The 22,484-nt window shown below is 40.1% G+C and overlaps 1 protein-coding gene across 1 annotated transcript in view; it reads left to right on the top strand.

Moving 5' to 3' along the window:
• Nucleotides 1-22,484, top strand: part of LOC124596164 — a 59,854-nt gene that overhangs the window by 31,874 nt on the left and 5,496 nt on the right. The window contains exons 3-4 of the mRNA XM_047135200.1: nucleotides 16,809-17,000; nucleotides 20,636-20,756. Of these exons, the coding sequence (XP_046991156.1) occupies nucleotides 16,809-17,000; nucleotides 20,636-20,756 (313 nt within the window). The remainder of the gene's footprint in view (nucleotides 1-16,808; nucleotides 17,001-20,635; nucleotides 20,757-22,484) is intronic.

Consider the following 22,484-nt stretch of genomic DNA (forward strand, 5'->3'; position numbering starts at 1 on the left):
AGCTCCTCACACACCACACAGAATCGTCCTAGGAAACCAGCCACATATATTTTATCACTGTACTTACAATTAAATATTATAATCGCAGTCTCTATTGGACTACATTCAACAATCAGTGAAGTATCGGAAATACCCCCTGCTGACGGCAGTGGCTCTGTAAATAGAAATATATGTATCATTCCTATCACTTGACATACTTTTCCAAGTAAAAAAAATTCTTTCATTCCCTTTGCGGCTATCACAGTATTCCACGTCAAATCCATACCTTCCTTATGACTGGTCATAGTCTTTTCTTTTCACATGACGGCGCGCGCACATACACACACACACACACACACACACACACACACACACACACACACACGCTTTATAAGACTGATGCTCAAGGTACACCTATCACTCAACACCAATAACTGATTGCAAGGCGATACGAAACAATACTGACTGAAAATCAGCGATGGGTGGACGTGCCTCATAAGTTTTTCTTGTGAGTGGTACCATAGTGTCTTAGAAAGAGAAATATAATCGTCTTATAAGCCGCCAGATGTTAAAAACTACTATGTTACTGTCACAAGCGGTCTTGGTTCTACAAATGCTCACAAGTATCACTAACGATATCCATGACAATAACTATACAAGCCTTATAAATCGAGGTATGGCACTATGTCTGAATGAAGTGGTTTCTCCAGACAAATACCGCAACTCTGAATATAGACGGTGATCGCCAGAGTGTATATTAACAGACCAACAGTGCGGTTACACATCGCTGATGGTGTAAGCTCGTAACAAAATAATCGAATTTAGAAAGTGATTTGGCTAAGGAACGCGGTATGAAGTTGGTATTTACAACTCCCCCACGCCACTGCTAGATATTTCTCCAGTATTTGCAACACATTCGGTCTCCACATCAGGGGATCTGCAATATATCCACTGGGTTGTAGGTGATGGTTGATTGAGAATGATCACATACAGTAGACGGTGTGCTGATTGAGGTTGTAAGAAATGTGCACTAGCTTGTAGAAATGCTGTCTGCGACCTGGAATCAAGTCTTCCATTCAACCACATACCTGCGTTGGATCCTATGGAGAAGTCTTTTAATGATTACAGCCTCTAGTGGATCAGTTTCTGGCACTATCATGTCTCGACACGAGTCATCTTTTTCGAACCTATCTGCTACAGTAAAATTTTAGGTAGTCCCTATGCATCTTGCAACTGCCCCTCAGACTCTGCGCTGCCATCCCTGCAGTTTTGCGCACGTGATCATTTCAGTTTAAGCCGGAACTGAGTAGAAGTCGGGGAAAGCTATATCTACCACATTCTGCGGTCCATGTAGAAACAGGCTAAATGAGTTTGATGGAAATGGGAACATGTTGTCGTAGGTCTGCAAACTGTGCACGATGTGTAAGTTAGGCGCCAAATGAAGCCCGCTCCTGGAGCACAAGGTAGTGTAAAGACAGGACAAACAATTATGGTGGTGTTTCTTATTGGGAAAACCAGGAAGCCTCAGTATCATACAGGTACTGCAGTCCGAAACAGATTCACATCCCTCAGGGTACATTCACGTCTATCACCCCAACATGCTATCATCTTTATTCTGTACCATCCAACAGAGAAAAATTACGAACTATAAAAGCTCCGCTAACTTCATCCAATAGAGAACTCGATAAGGTTTTTACCGCACCTCTCTCTCTCTCTCTCTCTTCCGATATATCGGAAACAAACACTGTCTGCGTGTCAGCATCGAGCACATGCAGCAATGCTATTAAATATATAGGTATCGATCCATTGGAGCAGTCAGCCAGTGATCGAAGTCGCTTGCACAGACCGGTGTAAAGTGTCAACGCCCGTACGCTAGGAGGAGGAGGATGACCATATCCCACAGACTATACTGTCAGTCGCAAGAGAGGCTGCCTGTGTCGTTGTTTGAAACATTGTTTTTTTCCTGCTGTAACACGCTTTGTGCACTGCCATACATTTTGTTTTTACCACCATGACATTAAAACGTTCTGATCCATTGCCCCTCGCAGAAAACTAGACGTCACACGGTGTAAATCACCTTGTTGCTGCTATCACAACACACACACACACACACACACACACACACACACACACACTATATGATTTTAACTAAAAGACAGTCACAACATAAGGAAACTGGAGAGTTTTAAGGCGTTGTGGAGGGTTTCCAAACTGCTCTCCGAAGGTGATTGACGACCTCTACATTTAAACTCATTTGTCACAGTGATGGGATAGCTGATGACTCTGTGATCCGCTTCGTTTAATTCCTCATATTGCAGTCATGTACGTTATCGCTGTTTCGGTGCTAGCCATCCGCAGAAGGCGTTGCCCCTCCACCAAGACTCTTTCTCCACCTCAAACAAGCGATGTCAGTTAATCATTATGTGGTAATCAACAGCGTACCAGTGGATGGATGGGATGGAAAAGACACCGTCGATGTACTGTAATAATAAGCATCACAGTTGATAGTGCGAACAATTTTAGCAATTTTACAGTAATTTCGACTCCGATCAATGATGCGACAGCATGCTTCCCAGTTTCAGTATCATTGCTAAACTGTCCCTTCTTTTACTTTGCGAGTACCACTGCGAATGTAGATAGATGACTGTGCAGTACGTCCATTCATTGTTAATTCTCGAACATATGTATCATCATAGTACAGCAGACAGCGATCAACATATTTCTAACACGTCGAGCATAGTGCGTAATGTACGATCTTTCTCTATGTGGATGGGAGTCACAGGGCGTTCTGGGATTCTTAGGATAGTGTCTGAAAGATCCCCTCGCACTGTCTTGGACCAACACGCCCTGCAGCACCGTTACTGATTTAACCTGCAGCTGACCAGAAGTAGACCATTACATTCCATGTCTCGTGATTAATAGGGATCTTGCAGAGTCCGTACCCATCCAGGTGCACAAGGTTTCTGCAGATGCGCGGACGTCGAGGGGTATCGGTGTATAGTAGTAGATTTGAAAGTATTGTCGTGTAATAGGACACCATTAAGAAGAACAAGAAATGGGTGGTTTTTATGCACGATGGAGCTCCAGATGGATGGAGTTCGAAGCATTTTACGTAAATCACCTACGCTGTATACTAAGTTTTATGTATACTGTTTACACTGCATCTGTAAGTATATTTTTAAGGTCTTGCCAAAGAACTTGATCTTTAAGTGTATACACATACCTATCCCAGTATATTACACATATTAAATTCCTACTAAATTACAATGAACCATGAAATTTTAAAGATATTTGGTGATACGAACGTAATTCATCGGCAGTCAGTGTTAAGGCCAATCGTTTCAAAAGTAAAGCATACAAAATTTTTGAAGAGAGAGTCAAACGTTCTGTGTAATGATTTGTCTAAAAGTATGAAATAAAAAAATATTAGGGACGTTTGGTGCACCTCATTTTCTGTTCATAATTTCGAGCACCATTCAAAGGCACGTAGAACGTTTCTCTGATCTACTTATTTCCTTTACACAAATCATTTCGACTGATTTCTTTCATTTTTATTTTCAATTTTTATTCAGAAAGAATGATCTTACGGACTCCTCGTTTGCCTTCCTAACGTACTTGATACGAAGGAAGCCTTTTTGACATTTAAATACCGCACCAATGTATCTTTTTGTGTGCAAAAGCCGCGCGGGATTCGCCGGCGGTCTAGGCGCTGGAGTCATCGACTGTGCGATTGATCCCAGCGGAGGTTCGAGCCCTCCCTCGGGCATGGGTGTGTGTGTTTGTCCTTAGGATAATTTAGGTTAAGTAGTGTGTGAGTTTAGGGACTGATGACCTTAGCAGTTAAGTCCCATAAGTTATCACATACATTTGAACATTTTTTTTGTGTGCAAAATAGCTAGGCCTCGAACAGATGAAATTTTTGACACTTCATTTACATAGCTTGGCAGCAGCTTTTCGTGAAATATTTCAATGTTTCCTCAACTCATTAATTAAGTTTTCGTTAATTACCCTGATTACTTTTATGCAGTTAAATATTTTCTGAAAAACTAGACCTCACGCTGGTCACTTTGATACCTCGTATATCTGTTTCTCTCCCTTTGTTTAGCTACGAAAATTCGGAAAAACCTCATGGTGTAATTTATAGGGAATCTTATTTTCGCTCTGCTCACGCGTTTACAAAAACGTAACGAGTGTTAATCATACGATAAAATAATCCTTTCTGCGTGCTGTCATTTACAAAAATCGTCGTTTCGTTATCTTAAACCGTTTATGAGATACGACGATTTGTACGACTACTTGATTCTCGAAGCGCAGGAAAGCTTCGGACGCTCCGCGAGCGACCCGTCCGTGGATATAACAATCAATATCTCAAGAATGAAAGATATCATTCCGGTCTCAACTTTAAATACAATTTAGATATATTGGTTACATTCCATACGCAATAATGTATGGCCTTAACGGAACCATACGGAAAGTCTACCCAATGTGATTTTACCTCTGCAAATTCTTCAAATTTAGTGCAGTCGTGTACTCAATTTCGTGCGGCACAGTCACTATGACGAATAACGAAAACAAAAACCAGACCTTTATCGTTTAAAGACAGTAAGCTATAAGATGCAGAAGAGTCAAATTTTTTCTCCGAACAGTTTTTTTTACTTTATTTTTCTTTTCTTTTTTTAAATCGGATGATAAGTATTTCATAGTTGCCATCGCGGCCACTCCACTGCTTCGCGAGAAGACACGTACGTGGCTGTCGCTCTCTTTCGCGCGTGCTGCAGCAGCGACAAGATTCAAACACGTTTGAATTCAAATGTCGCCAGTTGCAGCGGGAGACAGGCAACGACACCACGTAGGACACTTCGGTAATTGTACGAGCGGTTGTATTTTGTCGCCTGAAGCTGTCGGTCGCTTCTGTCGCTTACGCAGTACGCGGCCTAACATAACGGTCACGACATTTCGCCTCGATTTTGTTGCCTCTTGCGTCAGCATCGCGTCAAGCGGCCAATAAGTAAAACTGTTGAATTCGGCACGATCGTGAAGGCGAAAGAGAATAGTTCCTGTTTATTTTGATTTTTAAAAATGTGAGCGTAGCGTAGCGCAATAAATTGCAACAACAACAAGAAGGATATATTACATTTGTTTTTTTTTTTAGGTTTCCTAAGGAACCTGGAAGGTATACACTATCATGTTACGAAATTGTATGGTCAGGATTCGCTTGCGCGCGGCCCCTCCCGCCAGAGGTTCGAGTCCTCCCTCGGGCATGGGTGTGTGTGTGTTGTTCTTAGCGTTAAGTTAGTTTAAGTAGTGTGTAAGTCTAGCGACCGATGATCTCAGCAGTTTGGTCCCTTAGGAATTCACCCACTTTCGTAAATTTTTGATTCGCTTGCAAACTGCATGTATAACGATGATTGACGTTTCGTTTTAGGACGGCTGAAGAGCGGCGCCTATGGTGCTGCCAGCCCGCCCCTTATGGGATACTGAAATACAATAAGGGAAAAAAATCGTTTTAGGAGCAGAAAATTGCTAGTGATTACCAGACAATAACATCTTATGAAAAAGACCCAGTTTATCTTGATAATAATGTTAGGTTTTGTTCGCTACACGTCGAACAAGGCCAGTTCATGAATGCAGACAATAACAAACTCGTCTGGAATGCAGTAACCACACCGGTTGACATCCCAAATAAGCCACCTGAGATGACAATGAAGAGGAAACTGCCATAAAGGTTCGACAGTCTGTCTAAAGCTTTAAAACACTCCTATGGCACAGAAGCAGCCAGTTCAATTTTCCATATATCAGTGCCAGATTCATCTTAATAGTCAACACAGACCTCCTTTGACGATGAAGTGGTAGAATTAAGTGCAGTTATTCGTGGCTAGAAAAAGCGTGTGGTGTATCGAAATGTGCAGATCGCTAGACTTCGTGCAAAACTATTATGGGACAAGGAAACTGTCTATCATTCTAAGTACAGAGAGCAACAGGTACTGTATCAGAAGTATCAAGTGAAGAAGGACAAACAAATTTTGAAGACTATAGGAACCTGGTATATAAAAAAGGACACCCTTAAGCCAGATTAGCATGCCATCTGCGAGATGGAAAGACTAAAATAAGCTGTTTGCGCTCAATTTATTATATTACAGCACTCAGGCATACAGATTTTGTCAGAATATTTTACGTTTCCCTCACAGTAAACATTAAAGAGGTATGTGGAAGGCATACAAATAAAATGTGGGATAAGTGACAATGTGTTCCACCTTTTAAAGCAGAAGGTACAGCATTTCTCCGATACTGATAAACTAGTGCAAATGTCATTGGAAGAAAAGTCTCTAATGGAAAATTTAACATGTGACAGCACTTCGGGCAGTGTTATTGGCTTTGAGGACTTGGGGATTACACTCAATAGGAAATTGAAAAAGAATGTAGGAAAGTCATCGAAAAGGAAGAAAGTTTTGTTGTTAGGCAGTTCTCATGCCAGAGGTGTAGGCCAACTTCTGCAGGAGGAATTAGGACCAGAATACCAGGTCACAAATTTTTTCAAACCAAGTGCTAGTCTGGATCAGGTGACAGAGGATTTAGGTTCACTCTGTAAAGGATTTACCAGGGAAGACACCGTGGTTATTGTGGGAGGGCCAGGGAACAGCATCGACAGAGATCCTGGGTACAGTATAGAGTGTGACCTGGTAAAGATTGCGTCAGCATCGAGACACACCAATGTTGAATTTGTATCTGTCCTGAGACGCCATGACCGGCCTCATTTGAACTCTTCTGTTGGGAGAGTTAATTTGGAGTTGGAACGGCTGCTTGGATCGGGTGCGGGGGCTCATATTGGTGTGGTTCCTGTTGATTATCTCAGTAGGTGGGACTATACCAGGCACGGCCTACATCTCAACAGGAAAGGGAAGGGGAAACTGGCCGGGGTAATAGCAGGAAATTTAAGGGGGGGAGGCACTGCCATGAATGGTAAAATACCAGTGGTTACAGGTGTTGGAGCAGCACCTTTTTTAGGATAGGTAAGACAGAAAGATGTCAAGTTCTACGAGAGGTCATGATTGAAACAAATCTTCAGTTTAGGAAAGAAATTAAACAGCACAATTCTAGCACATTGGATCACCAATCACAGCTATCAATTATAAATTTTCACCAATCACCAGAAATTTTATCTCCACCAAGTTGTATCTCAGTCCTAGGTAATTCCATTGATGAATTAAAGTCACCCAACCCAGTTGACATAATCTGCCTCTCTGAACACCATGGTTGGTTGGTTGTTTCGGGGAAGGAGACCAGACAGCGAGGTCATCGGTCTCATCGGATTAGGGAAGGACGGGGAAGGAAGTCGGCCGTGCCCTTTGAAAGGAACCATCCCGGCATTTGCCTGGAGCGATTTAGGGAAATCACGGAAAACCTAAATCAGGATGGCCGGACGCAGGATTGAACCGTCGTCCTCCCGAATGCGAGTCCAGTGTCTAACCACGGCGCCACCTCGCTCGGTGAACATCATGTGACCACTGGTATAGGAACTAGGCCTAAGCACAATGAGAAACTCAGACAGGAGAGTACTGCAAATGTTAGAATAAGGAAAGGTTCTCATAAAAGTATAATTAAAAATAATGTAAGTATATTTCATCAGAATATTGGGAGTTTAAAGAATAAAGTAGATGAGCTTCTGGTTTGTTTAGAAGATTTAGAAGCTGAGAATGAAATAGATATACTATGCCTGTCTGAGCATCACATTGTTACTGATATGGATAAGGTAAATGTAAGTGGTTATAAGCTCTCTGCACATGTAATGAGAGAAAATATGGAGAAAGGAGGAGTTGCCGTATATGTCAAAAGTTATCATTGTGCAAAAAGTATAGAAACAAAAAAGTTTTGTGTAGAGAAACATATAGAAGCATGTGCCTGTGAGCTTAAATTAAATAAAGGCACATTTATAATTGTAACTGTATATAGGTCCCCATCAGGAAATTTTCATCTATTTCTGAAAAATTTGGACTCCTTGTTGTGCTATCTGTCAGACAGGGGGAAGCAAATTATTATTTGTGGGGACTTCAATGTAGATTCTCTGAAAGAGGGTAATAGGAAAAATGACCTTGAAGTATTACTCGGTTCTTTCAATTTGACACCCGTTATTGATTTTCCTACTCGGGTGGTAAAGGATAGCAGCTCACTGATAGATAACTTCTTTATAGACCAAGATAAGTTTAACCAGATATATGCCCATCCTGTTGAGAATGGTCTTTCTGATCATGGTGCACAGCTAGTTACAATATATGACATAGCTCCATTCAGCAATACTAAACAGTCCTCCAAAGTAGTACGTTCAGTCAACGATTTAACAATTGCAAATTTCAGGGAAAGCCTACAGCAGTTAGACTGGGATGAGGTGTACCGTGAACCTGATGCCAATTTAAAATATAATTTATTTCATGACATTTTTGTAAATGCATTTGAAAACTGCTTCCCCAAGAAAATAGTTAAATATACTCGTAAGAAACCTTGTAACAAACCATGGCTTACTAAGGGTATAAAAATATCTTGTAACCGGAAAAGGGAAATGTATCTGACAGCAAGAAAGAGTAGTGACCCAGAAACTATCAAAAATTATAAAAACAACTGTGTTATATTAAGAAAAGTTATTAAAAAATCCAGGAGTATGTGTATCATGTCTGAAATCAGCAACTCTGATAATAAAATTAAAACAATTTGGAATATTATTAAAAGAGAAACAGGTCAACCAAGAGCAGAGGAAGACAGTATTACCATCAAATTGAATGAAAACTTTACGAACAAAAAGTCAGAAGTTGAAAATATTTTTAATAATCATTTTCTAAATGTTGTGGATATAGTAGGATCCAGGTGTTCATTAGAAGATGCTAGGCTGTTAATGGAAGAGGCCATACCTATGCAATTTGATACAATTGAAATCTCACCCACTTCTCCCTCTGAAATTAGGAAAATAATAAACTTGCTTAAAAGCAAAAACTCACATGGAATTGATGGCATTCCCAGCAAAATACTAAAAGCTTGTTCTCAACAGATAAGTAAGATTCTCAGCCACCTGTGTAATAGCTCTCTGGAACAGGGCATTTTCCCTGATAGACTGAAATATGCTATTGTTATACCTTTGCATAAAAAGGGGGATAGATCTGATGTCAACAATTACCGTCCAATCTCCCTTCTAACAGCTTTATCCAAAATTTTTGAGAAAGTAATGTATTCAAGAGTAGCTTCACATATCTGTAAAAATGAAGTACTAACAAAACGTCAGTTTGGTTTCCAGAAAGGTTTTTCAACAGAAAATGCCATATATGCTTTCACCAGTCAAATTTTGAATGATCTGAATAACCGAACACCTCCCATTGGGATTTTTTGTGATCTCTCAAAGGCTTTTGATTGTGTAAATCATGAAATTCTGCTAGACAAGCTCAAGTATTGTGGCATGATTGGGACAGCGCACAAATGGTTTAATTCGTACCTAACTGGAAGAGTGCTGAAAGTTGAAATAAGTAGTTCTCGTAACATGCAAAGATCAGCACATTCCTCAAACTGGGGAACTATCAAGAATGGCGTTCCACAAGGGTCAGTCTTGGGTCCTTTGTTGTTCTTATTATATATTAATGACTTGCCATTCTATATTCATGAAGAGGCAAAGTTAGTTCTCTTTGCTGATGATACAAGTGTAGTAATCACACCTGAGAAACAAGAATTAACTGATGAAATTGTCAATACTGTCTTTCAGAAAATTACTAAGTGGTTCCTTGTAAACGGACTCTCACTGAATTTTGATAAGACACAGTACATACAGTTCCATACAGTGAATGGTATGATGCCATTAATAAATATAGACCTTAATCAGAAGCATATAGCTAAGGTAGAATATTCCAAATTTTTAGGTATGTCCATTGATGAGAGATTAAATTGGAAGAAACACATTGATGATCTGCTGAAACGTTTGAGTTCACCTACTTATGCAATAAGGGTCATTGCAAATTTTGGTGATAAACATCTTAGTAAATTAGCTTACTACGCCTATTTTCACTCATTGCTTTCATATGGCATCATATTTTGGGGTAATTCATCACTGAGGAATAAAGTATTTATTGCACAGAAGTGTGTAACCAGAATAATAGCTGGAGTCCACCCAAGATGATCCTGCAGACATTTATTTAAGGATCTAGGGATATTCACAGTAGCTTCTCAGTATATATACTCTCTTATGAAATTTGTTATTAACAACCAAACCCAATTCAAAAGTAATAGCAGTGTGCATAACTACAATACTAGGAGAAAGGACGATCTTCACTATGCAAGATTAAATCTAACTTTGGCACAGAAAGGGGTGAATTATACTGGCACTAAAGTCTTTGGTCACTTACCAAATAGTATCAAAAGTCTGACAGATAACCAACAAGTATTTAAGAAGAAATTAAAAGAATTTCTGAATGACAACTCCTTCTACTCCATAGAGGAATTTTTAGATATAAATTAAGAAAAAAAAAGTATTAAAAAAATAAAAAAATGAAAATAAAAAAAAACACAAAAAAATAAAGTTGTTATATTAACTTAAGTATGTTGTTAAATTAACCTAATTATGTCATGTATTGGAAAATTCGACTCGTTCCACATCATTACGAAATATCGTATTCATGATCCATGGAACTAGTATTAATCTAATCTAATCTAATCTAATCACAGTTTATTTCTCCTACTATCTGGCAGTTGCTTGTCCCACTTTGAATAATATAAAGATGAAGATCGTACTTGTGGCAACAGGCGACAATGACTAAAAAACGGAACGACAAATGGTGCGTCGATCCCTTTTGCACGTAGAGGTACCTGTTTGTACTTCTTACGTGTGAATCTGTGTGTTAATAATCTATTGATATCAACACGGTAAGCAGCAATTCTATCCAACGTCACAAGTGTTTCTTCACGAACTTGCCACTGGATTCATGATTTTTATCCCTAATTGCGCTAATTTTAGAATCATTTTTAGAAACATCTATGTCTTCTGATATTACACGAACTCTTGGAGGCAAAAAAATAATCCAAATATTTCGTACATGACATAGGAAAGACATGCAACATCATGCTTACAACGCATCTGAGGTTCTTCTTTCTCGCCGCTTCGAGCGCTAGTGTCGCTCTAGCGACTAATATGTTACAGACTCAGACGTCGCCACGCGCGGGCGGTTTGCTTAGCAACCTCATGCAATATTACAAATGCCACCATGTTGAGTAGTAGGTCAATGGAAAATGAACTATCTTTAGCAGCAGTCGCAGTTGATTTCTGTGCTTCCACAAATACTTGCAAAAGACTAAATTAAAAGAATGGGAATGGTAATTTATCAAACTTGTTTTGAAACCATTTTCCTGAAAGTAGAATATTATTTATGGAATATATTACGTTCTTCACTGAAAGCAAGTGGATCGAGTACATTTTTCTAGTGTGTTAATACAATTAATTTTTCATTTGTTAGTCCTCAATTAATTATTTTTCATTTATTACTCGTTAGATTATATTAGTACTTGTTCCATAGATAATGAATACGACACTTCGTAATGATGTGGAACGTGTCAGGTTAATAAAAGGTGTCTATACAAGATATTACATTAGACAAAATATTACATGACACTCAATATTTTTAATTTTTTTAGTTTCAAGTATTTACACAATGTTTTTTCGAATCTCGATGTGACTGTAGAAGTGTTGTGAATAGCAGTACTACACATAACTCTTTCCATAAATTATATGAGAGAATTATCGCTATAGCTGCATAATATATTTGCCATCGTGCGAGGTGGCGCAGTGGTTAGCTCACTGGACTCATTCGGAAGGACAGCAATTCAAACCCGCTGCTGGCCATCCAGATTTAGGTATTCCGTGAATTCCCTAAATCACTTCAAGCAAATGCCAGGATGGTTGGTTCCTTTGAAAGGGCATGGCCAATTTCCTTCCGCATTCTTTTCTAATCCGAGCTCTATTTCTAATAACCTCATTGTCGACGGGTCGTTAAACACTAATCTCCTCAACTTCTTAATGTATTTGTCCTGAACATTTAAATTAAAATGTTAATTAATATTATGGTACGTCACCCTGTTTAGCAGTCAGACTTTAATCATGCCTGTAATTGTTTCATAAATCATTCGAATTCATCAGCTAGAGCCCAGAAGATACTGACTATCTCTATGAACTTCCAATCAGTTCTACTTCTACAGCACAACCTTCAAAACGTTGATCACTGCAAAACTGGAGGGTTTATTTTGTATTACTGCTTAATATAAATGGCAGCTCCAGTCTCAGATTCGCTTCTTGGGGTAGTTCATGGCCCCTGAATAACCATAAATTCTAACGTAAAGTTCTTGCTCAACGCAGGCAAAGTAAAACGAAACAAAACTGGACAACTACACTTAATAATTAGATGAGTAGCAGCCATAATGCAACACATTGCTGCTAACCAGCCAGGCAGCCTTATTGCAAGCATGAATCACATGCGAACAATTAGATTTCCTGGGAGTAACAAGCAATTAGTGATCGATCGCTGTGATTGGGCCATACATGTGCGATCTACGAAGCAATGAGTCACCCATGCAATGGATTGCAGCGATTCATTACTCTTGTGTGGGGCCCTTAAAGTTTGACATGTTGTTTGATCGTTTAATCCTCCCACAAACGATCTAACTTTTTTGTCAAATTTGCTCTTATCTAGCCAGGGATCTGTCAAACAAGCCCTTACCAAAAATGTTCTTCGATTTAACCACACTTTTGAACCAAATACCATTACTGTATGCTGTATTTTGGCACTAGTGGAAATGGCTATGTATGCAGATTGTGGAAGTAGGGTACTAAGGTGTGCTAGAAACAATACTGAATAATGTCTAACATGATCACACATTAATCATTTAATACACTGAGCAAATTTACAGAGTTTTCACACAGTAACAACGTCAAGAATGCATTGATTGTCTCTGCTTTTTCTCCTCCAAAGATCCTCTCCCTGGGATGTCAGGGGAGTTTCGACCTCTTGATGTTCTCACAGAGCCCCTGTGGGGTGTACGGAGCACTGTGTGCTGCATTGACAGCAAGTGATGGGTGAGATCATCAGACCAACCATGCCACGGCTCGCGCATGAGCAAGACATTGTCAGACTGTTTCTCATTGAGGCGTTTGTTGGATGGCTGCTGTACAGTGGTTGTGAGCTCATTTCAGGCCTGCAGCGTGTGTAGGTATTTGTTGTCTGTCACAGACGGGGGAGGATAATGCTTGAGAACGATGTACGTATGTTATTGCACAAGGTGTTGAGGCAGCCCTCTGAAGTGACTGTAACGTGGTTAGTGGCGATGGCTTGTGCAGGTGATGGAGACAGTAGTTCCTTGAGCAGCTGAGGAGGTGATGTTGGTGCCAGGGGAGAGGTTGTTGGCATCAGCTTAATCTGTTTGCCCGTGTTGGAACTGGGTGGTCCAATGTCTATCTTTGAGGGTCGTAGTATGGTCGTCCTGCAGAACAAACACAGGTCTGAGTCTCATAAATGACATTGTTGTTGGTATGTCATGTACTAGTACACTGAATGTTTGTTCACCATGGGAGAAGGTCCTGTTTATGGTGGCTGGATGTATGGTGTCATCACATATCATTATGAATTCACACTGGCAAAGGTCCTCATGAACGAAGACTTTTGGCTGCATGTTTGGTGATGGCGGCAGCATGAACATGTTCTGAATATGTGTATGAACTCAGTCCACTAATGTCAGCAGGGCAGTGTGCACTGTGGAACATAGGCTGCACAAAGTCCACAGAAAGTGATAGGGTTTTGCCATGGTAAGATATGGTGCACATGTGACAGAGGCCACACAGGCAACACTGGGCTGTGAAGAGCGACAACTCGAACTGTCAGCCCTGGTCCATGGTGATCTGCTCTGGGATTCTGAAGCATTTGATCCACATTTCTATAAACATGCGCACTGTCATTTCCGCTGTAATATCGCAGATGAGTACTGTCTTGGCCAATCTTGATGTTCGATCGATGGTTGAAAGCACATACTGGAAGCTCTCCAATCAAGGAAGATGTCCTACAATGTTGATAAGTATTTGTTTGAAATGTGCTTCAGTTTCGGACAGTGTCTCAGTTGTGGCAGAGCATGTCAGCCAGTTTTGCTTCATTGATAGGCTAGGCAGCCCTGTGCGGTCTTGCTTAACCCCATGCCACACAAACCTGTCCATTACCAGGTGTAGTGTTTTCTGACTCCTGGGTGGCTCAAGTTGTGTACTCTGTTGAACACTTCCCATTGCATGCTGAGCGGCTCAATGGGGCGTATTCTCCCTGGGGACACATCGCACAGCAGTGGTCACTCAGTATTCAATAATGTTTGGTGTTCAATCCGAAGACTGGTCATCCAATCTGTCATTGGGCTGCTCTGTGGTCATAAGTTCATGGTCGTATTGTAACGAAATTGCACCAAGAGGTAATCTGCGATTCCGTTGACCATCCCTTGAACGTAGCAGATGTCAGTAGTGTTCTGCAAAATGAGGTCGAGGTGGAGGAAATGGTACCAGCTAACTTCTTGAGGTGGGTTCTTGATTGTGTCCACAAGTGCCTTATGTTGGGTGTAAACCATAACATTGTGACCTTCTTCCTCTCAACAAGAATGTTTGATCACAGTGTAGATCACAAATAGGTCACAATCTAGGACAGACCACATAGACTGGGGAGGTGTGAGCTGCTTGGAGAAGAATCTAAGCAGCTGTGGTAAGTCATCAACAATTTGCTGCAGTACAATCCCCACTGTGGTGTTGCTAGTGTCTGTGTAAGGATGATTCATACAGCTGGGTCAGGATCAGCAAGGGTGACAACATTAACTAGCGATCTTTTTTGAGGTCTGGAATGCTTCTTGCTTGCTTGCCGTCCATTCGACCATTTTCTTGCTGTGTTTGTTCTTTCCAGCCAGCACATCTCTCAGTGGTGGCTGTGAAGCAGCCACATTTGGTAAGTTGTGGCAATAAAGTTTAGTGTGCCAAGGAAATGACACAAGTAATGGTACATCTCCAGTAGAGGCAAGTTCTGGACCATAAGTACGCACTCTGCTGTGGGGTGGACGCCACCCAGGATGTGGCTCAGGAATATGGCCTCAAGTTGTTTAAATTGGGATTCAGCTTCATGGAGGGCAGCTAAGACCAGCTCTAAATGAACAGAGTGGTCTGTGATGTTACATACCTGCTAAAGGTGTGTAGCAGTGGGAGAGGCAGAATAAGAGCTCCTTGATGAATTGCTGCCATGTTTACAGTGCAAAGCTGTATGGCACATGCAGGTACTCAGATAGACCAAATGGGGTAATGATGACAGTTTTCAGTGTTGCCTGGGCGCATTAGAATCTACAGATATACCGATTTACAGTAGATGACACTGAAAACTATGGTGCCCATGAGTGTATGAGTCAAGTCTTGAATGTTAGGAATTGGGTAGCTGTCATGGATTGTCTTGGAATTAGGAACCCTTTAATCAAGACAGAGTCTCATGGTACAGTCTTTTTTCAGGACAAGTGTGATGCTAAAGGCCCATGAACTGTCCGATGGTAGCACAATTCCCACTTGGAGTAGTTCATCAACAGTGTTCTTAATCATCTGCAGATCTGCTGGACAGAAGCCCACAAAAACGATCACATTTGTTTGTCAAATTTACTCTTATCTAGCCATTGACCTGTCAAACAAGCACGTACCAACAAACTTTGTCAATTTAACCTCACTTTTGAAGCAGACACTATTTGTGTATACCGCATTTTGATACTTGTGGGAATGGCTACAAATGCAGCTAAAGCATTTCTATCATTGACTTTGGCACTGTGTTTACTGGTCCAGGGAATGGTTTCAAATGAGAGAGAAATAAACACATGCAATCCTGTTAAAGGAATTGTTACATTCGAAACCTGATTATGATTACATCAACCTTCTACGAATTGACAGTGAAACAGACAAACAGAACAAGTTATTAGAAACTTATTCACCCTCACATTAAAAAAGAAGATAAGTAGTGGACATTTGTTTTCTACCTGCCCCCTCCCCCCAATGACAGTTCATTAAAATACCACAAGATGGGAACATAATTTATAGCCTAGAAACAGTCATTCTCAAAGTGGGCTTTGTTTGCTGCGCTGGTTCAAAATTCCATGGAAGAATCAGAGATCTTTGACTTACTTTTATTTTATAGCACTCTTCGTTGTACGTTGTGTGCAGAATATTGATTCCTTCTTAATCTCCTACTGCACAATAAATGGCTAGAAAAGATGTGTCACTTCTACCAGTCTGGTAACTGCCAGTGTTCTTTTATTTTTATCCTTGATTGTATTTTCCATAGTGAGATAAATTGTCATGAAACTATTTTTCAATAAACATATGTGGTGAAATGTCAACACAAACAACCTCTGCCACCTTCTCAAACTTTTCCCCATTCAAAATTTCTGTCAGATATGCTCTATGTTTTGACAGAAATGTCAAACAGCACCATACATGGTCAAATATTTTGCAAACAAAACAAAATTTGACAAACTGTTTGATCGAATACTTCTGTATTATAAAGCTGTTCAGTTTCAATAAAATTTTTTGCAACTGAACATTGTTTTATACGTCCTAAGTTTTGACATGATTATGGCAGTAGCCAAAATGTCATTACAAGTAAATATACATATTATCTAGAAAGCCTTATTTACAAAGAACTCCACAATAATTGTTATACTCATTCATTTTGCGTATTAATGAGCATATGGTTGAGTTAATTATGTCTGGCACTGGTAATGACTTATTGCTGTAACGTGAATGGCTTTTCTTTTTTTTCCAGACTGACAGGTGCTTTCGATAATGTGACAATAAATGGTCTCACGTCGTACGTCATCAACAGTGTAAACAATGACCTGGACAACCTGCAGGCCAACTTTTCAGTAGGTATCCCAGAGATCAACTTCGCAGGACAGTACAATCTTGAAGGGTCAGCTGGAAGCATCGTTGGCCTCTACGGTGAAGGGCCTTTCACGTAAGTTCACCATCTTAGCATGCTACTGTGCTCTTTGTTTAGAGTAATGTACAGCAGGTGTAGATTAAGGCACATATTTGGAGCAATTTCACTCTGTTTTTAAAAATGACGTTGAACAGAATACTGTGCATCTGAAACAGTCACTCTCAAAGTGGGCTTTGTTTGCTGAGCTGGTTCAAATGTTTTATTACAACTTGCATCATGAATCTCTTCTGAAGATTCTGCGTACACCATGTCCATTCTCTTATCAACAGTCTATTACCATGTTAGCTAAAACATAATTGTGAACAAAGTGTAATGAAAAACACATGCACTCACAGCTAACAGGTTTCAACCCATATTAGGGGCTAACATCGTACTGTACTGATTTATTAATGCAGCTTTATGCTTTCTTTTCATTTTATGCAAACATAATGTTATACCCATGGTTAGCCATAATGTACTACATGTTACTGCCACAGCCTACTTCTATATGTTAAACTGGCATTTTGTCAACCACAGAACAAGTAAATAGGGAAATACAGGTATGACAAAAGGCTGAAAGTGATTTTTGAGGGTGGTAGACGCCCTGCAACCAGACTTCATGGCTGACTGTCGAAGCATAGGCTTATCCTATAACCACATTAAGTCTTCACACTGCAAATAAAGTATTAATACTTGAAATGGGCTTTAGTTCTCTTTATCGAACACACCACACTATCACCATTTGCGAAGGGGTCATTTATCTGCACTTACAATACAAGAACATGGACAAGTTAGTTACTGAGGAGTACAGGCTGCCTACCTGCCAGGAAAAAAATTTGTCTGCTCTTTAAATAAACACGTGATTTCTGTACTGACAATGGGAATTAGTGCATAGACCAACAGATGTTTTTTTATTAATTTCTGCATGCTAATTACTAATATATCACATGGCACTGTTCCTAACAAGTGGAGTGTTCCAATTCCTACTGAAGGTAATTAGCAGCCTGCCTTCCTAAATGTCATTCATTAATTGCTAGTGGCTTATGATGGGTCATCGTACAAGGGGCATTCAATAAGTAATGCAACAAATTTTTTCCTTCACCAGCTTCAGTTGAAAAAATGAGGAATTTGCGTGGGATATCACAGAATATTCCCACTTCAGCCCCTGTAGTTTTATGAAGTTCCAATAGATCGTGGCACAATATGTAGCCTTCAAAGTGGCATCTGTAATGGAGGTGCATTCCAGGCAGAGACCTGTCATTGAGTGTCTTTTTGCAGAAAATCAGAGCAAGTCAGGTGAGGCATCTGTCATCATTGCAACAAGGTTGTGCAGAACTGTCGGATCTCCTGCATGTCAGCCAGTTGCATACAGCTGTGATTCTTGCAACATTGGAACGTGTGGACACTCTCATTCAAGGGGATTTACAGATCACAATCAAACATCTTGCTGCTCTGTTGGACATCTCTGTTGGTAGTGCTGACACACTCGTCTACCAGTTGGGATACTCAAGGGCGTGTGCCAGCTGAGTTTCTAGCTGCCTTACAGAACAACATAGAGCAGTGAAAGACCATTTGTGCAGAACTGTTTGCATGTCACAAAGCTGATTGTGGCAAATTTTTGTCGAACATCATCACAGGCACTGAAACATACATTTATCACTTCAAATTGGAAACAAAATGGTGATCCATGGAGTGGCACCATACCACCTGTCCTCAAAATAAACGTTCGAAGCTACAGCCTCAGCCTGTTAAGTCATGCCAATGTTCGGACCCTCTCAGCCTGTAAAGTCATGGCAATGGTCCTCTGGGACTCTGAAGGGGTTATTCTGTTTGATGTCCTTCATCAGGATGCAATGGTCAAAAGTGAAGTGTATTTACAAGAGTTGCCCAAGAAGTAATGCACCACATTTTTTTCTCAGCCAAAAACAATGCTACGAATGCAACACATTACATATGTATTATTTGAAGTCTCCTGGATGAGCGCGCCAAGTTTCCGTCACTTCCAACAGATAGCGTAGCTGTAGGACAGTTTCAAAATGGCATCTGTAGGTGATGTACATGACAAGCAGTGTGCTGTTATTGAATTTCTCATTGCAGAGAAAGAAACTGTGAGGAATATTCACAAATGCTTGTGCAAAGTCTATGGAGCATCTACTATCAACAGAAATACAGTTAGTCATCGGGCACAGAGGGTGAGCTCATCAGAAGGTGGTTCGGTGGAGCTTCACGATTTGCAGCAGTTGGGAGACTATCCTAGAGGAACTATCAAAAACTCATTGGACTGTTCTTCCTTGTCCACTCAACAACACAGATATTACACCTTCCAACTTCAATTTCTTTAGCCCATGAAGGATGCACTTTGTGAGAAACAGTACATGGTTGCTGGGAAGGTTATTGATGCAGAAAACCATTGGCTTTGACACTGACCATGTGGGCATACAGCCTCTCCCAGTAAGGTGGCATAAGGCCATCACATGGAATAGAAATTATGTTGAAAAATAGGATTTTGTAGCCAAAGGAGTGGGGAGTAATGTGGTGTAGTGGAATCCTGAACAAAACCAACCTGCTTGCAGAAAAAAAGTGTTGCATTACTTATTGAATGCCTCTTGTACAACACATTTTCAGTCACGACTTTTCTTGGGCTTATACGGGCCTCAGAAATCAGTTAAAGCCCTGTGTCAAAGTATATTTGCTATGTAAGTGTCCTAGGGACTGAGCTCACTTGGGATCTTTCCTCTTCTGATACTCTTATAGAAGTAATGATTCTATGCAGTGAGCTTTTTCAGCTGTCTGACATTTCAAAGATGACAATGGTCAGCACTGACAAAGGCTAGATAGTATTCTTTAACTGCTGTTCTTATGTGACACCCTACTTTTTTGTCTTTCTGAAATTTTTTGAAATACTTTCACATTGTCACTTACTAAAAAAAAAAACATGTTTACAAAGTATTGTACCAGGTATAGTTTGGATGAAAAACTTTCTTACAGACAGAACTCAACAGGTCTTCCTTAATAAGGACACACATGAAAGGAGTGTGGCATCATGTGTATCACAAAGCAAGTCTGATAGGACTGCTGCCATAACCAAAATCCATAGTGAATATGCACAGCATTTTTAGAGATGGATCAGGAATGTCTGTGGACTGTCCATTGGGCAGTTAGTGCAGAACTGTATTGAGTTCAGTTTGCTACCCCAATTAACATTGTATCGAAAAATGAATGGCACATGAAGACTGTTGGTCACATCAAATCTGGACACAGTTCCTCATTTTTCACATATTCTGCCCAGTACAGAACATGTTTTAACTTATGTAGATGGCAACTTCACACAACTGCAGCTTGACATCCACTGCAAAATGGGTACTTGTTATGCGATCTTTTCTACCTCAAGATTTCCACTGTACCCCATATTTGCCTTTGCTTTTAGATCATCTTCTATGGGGAAACAGTCAGTGGAGAGGTAAACCACAGTAGTACCAGTGATCAGATAATCAGACGTATCCCTCACTTGCAAAACAGGTGTTAAAAAAAATGTTGAACAAGGAAAATCCAGATCCTTTTAAAAAACCTGCACATTGTGTTTTTGTAATATGTAACAGTTGTATATCCACTGTTCTGTCAATTTCTACTAAGTTAACACTGTTTCAATATCACCTGACCAATATTTTCAGATTGCTGGTGCAGGATTTCCAGACATCTGGCACGGTGCACATTGGCACTGCAGATGGTTCCAGCAACTCTGCTGTATCAATCACGGCAATGGAAGTACGCTTCTCTGTTGCAGTCTTCCGGGTAAGTTCTGAAGAACATCAACTATTTTTATACAGCAGAGAAGACTGCTACATTATGACTGCTCCTGTAGTTCAATGGTTGCAGTTTCTCACATGCCCACATCTGTAAAAACGTATACTGAATCATAACACCTCTGTGATGGCATTGGTGAACTTGTCATTTAGCGCCATAAGACACTAATCACTAAACATCTCTGAGATGATAAACACAAAGGGTCGAGCAGGTGGTGGAGCAGTCATAGAGTCAGCTTTTAGGTATTAAGCATGAGAGGGTAACAGGTGGAAGATGTCAAAGTTGATTATGACTCAGTTTCCAAGGTACCTTATCCTGATTTTTTTCTCTAATTCACCTTAAGACTGAAATGTCCCTCTTCTTTGGAGGGTCAAAGAAGAAGCTCGGAGCCATGATCCACATGAGCCAAATGACACATGTGTGATTCTGCTCTTGACATAATAATTACGCCACAGTCACTAAAGCAAACATTTATTAGATGCTCATGGGTTTTCCTACCCTATCATTACACCCATTAAATTGTTTTAATTAGGTTCACAAGCCTTGTTTTTACTAATTCAACCAATAATTTGAGTTCTGTTGGTACCAGCCCTCAGAAATCCCCCTTGTGATCATTGTACAGAGAGGTCAGAGATTGTTGTCATCAGTGATCCTTCAGTTCACATGATAGAATGTAAAAGGACAATAGTCTACATTACTTTTCATAGAAACAACTCGGATTATTCTCTCTCCCCAGATAAACTTATTCCCAAGGTACACTTATCGCAATAACAATGTTCCTGACCAAGTGCCTATGTGACATGTGCCTCTCACAAGAAACCCCTTGGGTGCGAGGTCACAAGTTCAAATTTTTCCTCTTCAAATCCTGGTTGATAATAGTTAAAAACAATTTCCTTACTGAACTATGGAATAGGTTTGTTTATCTCATCTACAAATTTTTGGCCCAATTCCGCAGTTTGCTGTGCATCATCAAGTTAATGCTTTAAAATTTTGTTATCTTACATCTTCCAATTCTTTAGCACTGTTTGAAGTCATGCAACCATCCACTGCCAGCACTGAAAGCATCATAATCTATGTCATACACAATTTACTGTGCATAATGTAGTAGGTCACTGTCATGCACATTCTGTAAATTGTATTGAGCATCCTTGAAACGTGCAAACACCAGTTTTTATAACAAGTGTGCATTGTCCTCCCTTCAATATCTGTAGATTTTCTTATGCACTACACAGTCGTATTAATGTGGACTTATTCAAAATTTGTTCATAACAATTTTTTTACTATGCTGCAGATGATTTTCCACATATATAATTATGTTTAGTACCTGCTTCTTTGACAACAATGTCCTTTACTTCATTTCAGTGGTGACATAGTTTGTGGCTTCCTGTTCAACAAAGATGATGGACTACATGGCTTGACACCTGTTTCAATATCACTTTCACTTGTTAAGCACACATCATCATTACTGTACTCCTCATGTACCTTTCCCGCACAGTTGAATATGTACGACACCACACATTCCACTGACTCATCTTGCAAAAATGTTAATATTTCCCCTTAGACTTCTTTTTCACTCTGCAAAATTCCTTGAGTTCCATTCTGAAGAAAAGTCAACTTTGGCAAATGTTGCTGTAGATACAATGCAATGTTTGCTTTGTTTATTGTTGCCATTGCTCTGCTTTGTATCAACACTAGTAGCACTGTGGCACTGTTACG

This window comes from Schistocerca americana, chromosome 2 (assembly GCF_021461395.2).
Source record: "Schistocerca americana isolate TAMUIC-IGC-003095 chromosome 2, iqSchAmer2.1, whole genome shotgun sequence".
Classification (NCBI taxonomy): domain Eukaryota; kingdom Metazoa; phylum Arthropoda; class Insecta; order Orthoptera; family Acrididae; genus Schistocerca; species Schistocerca americana.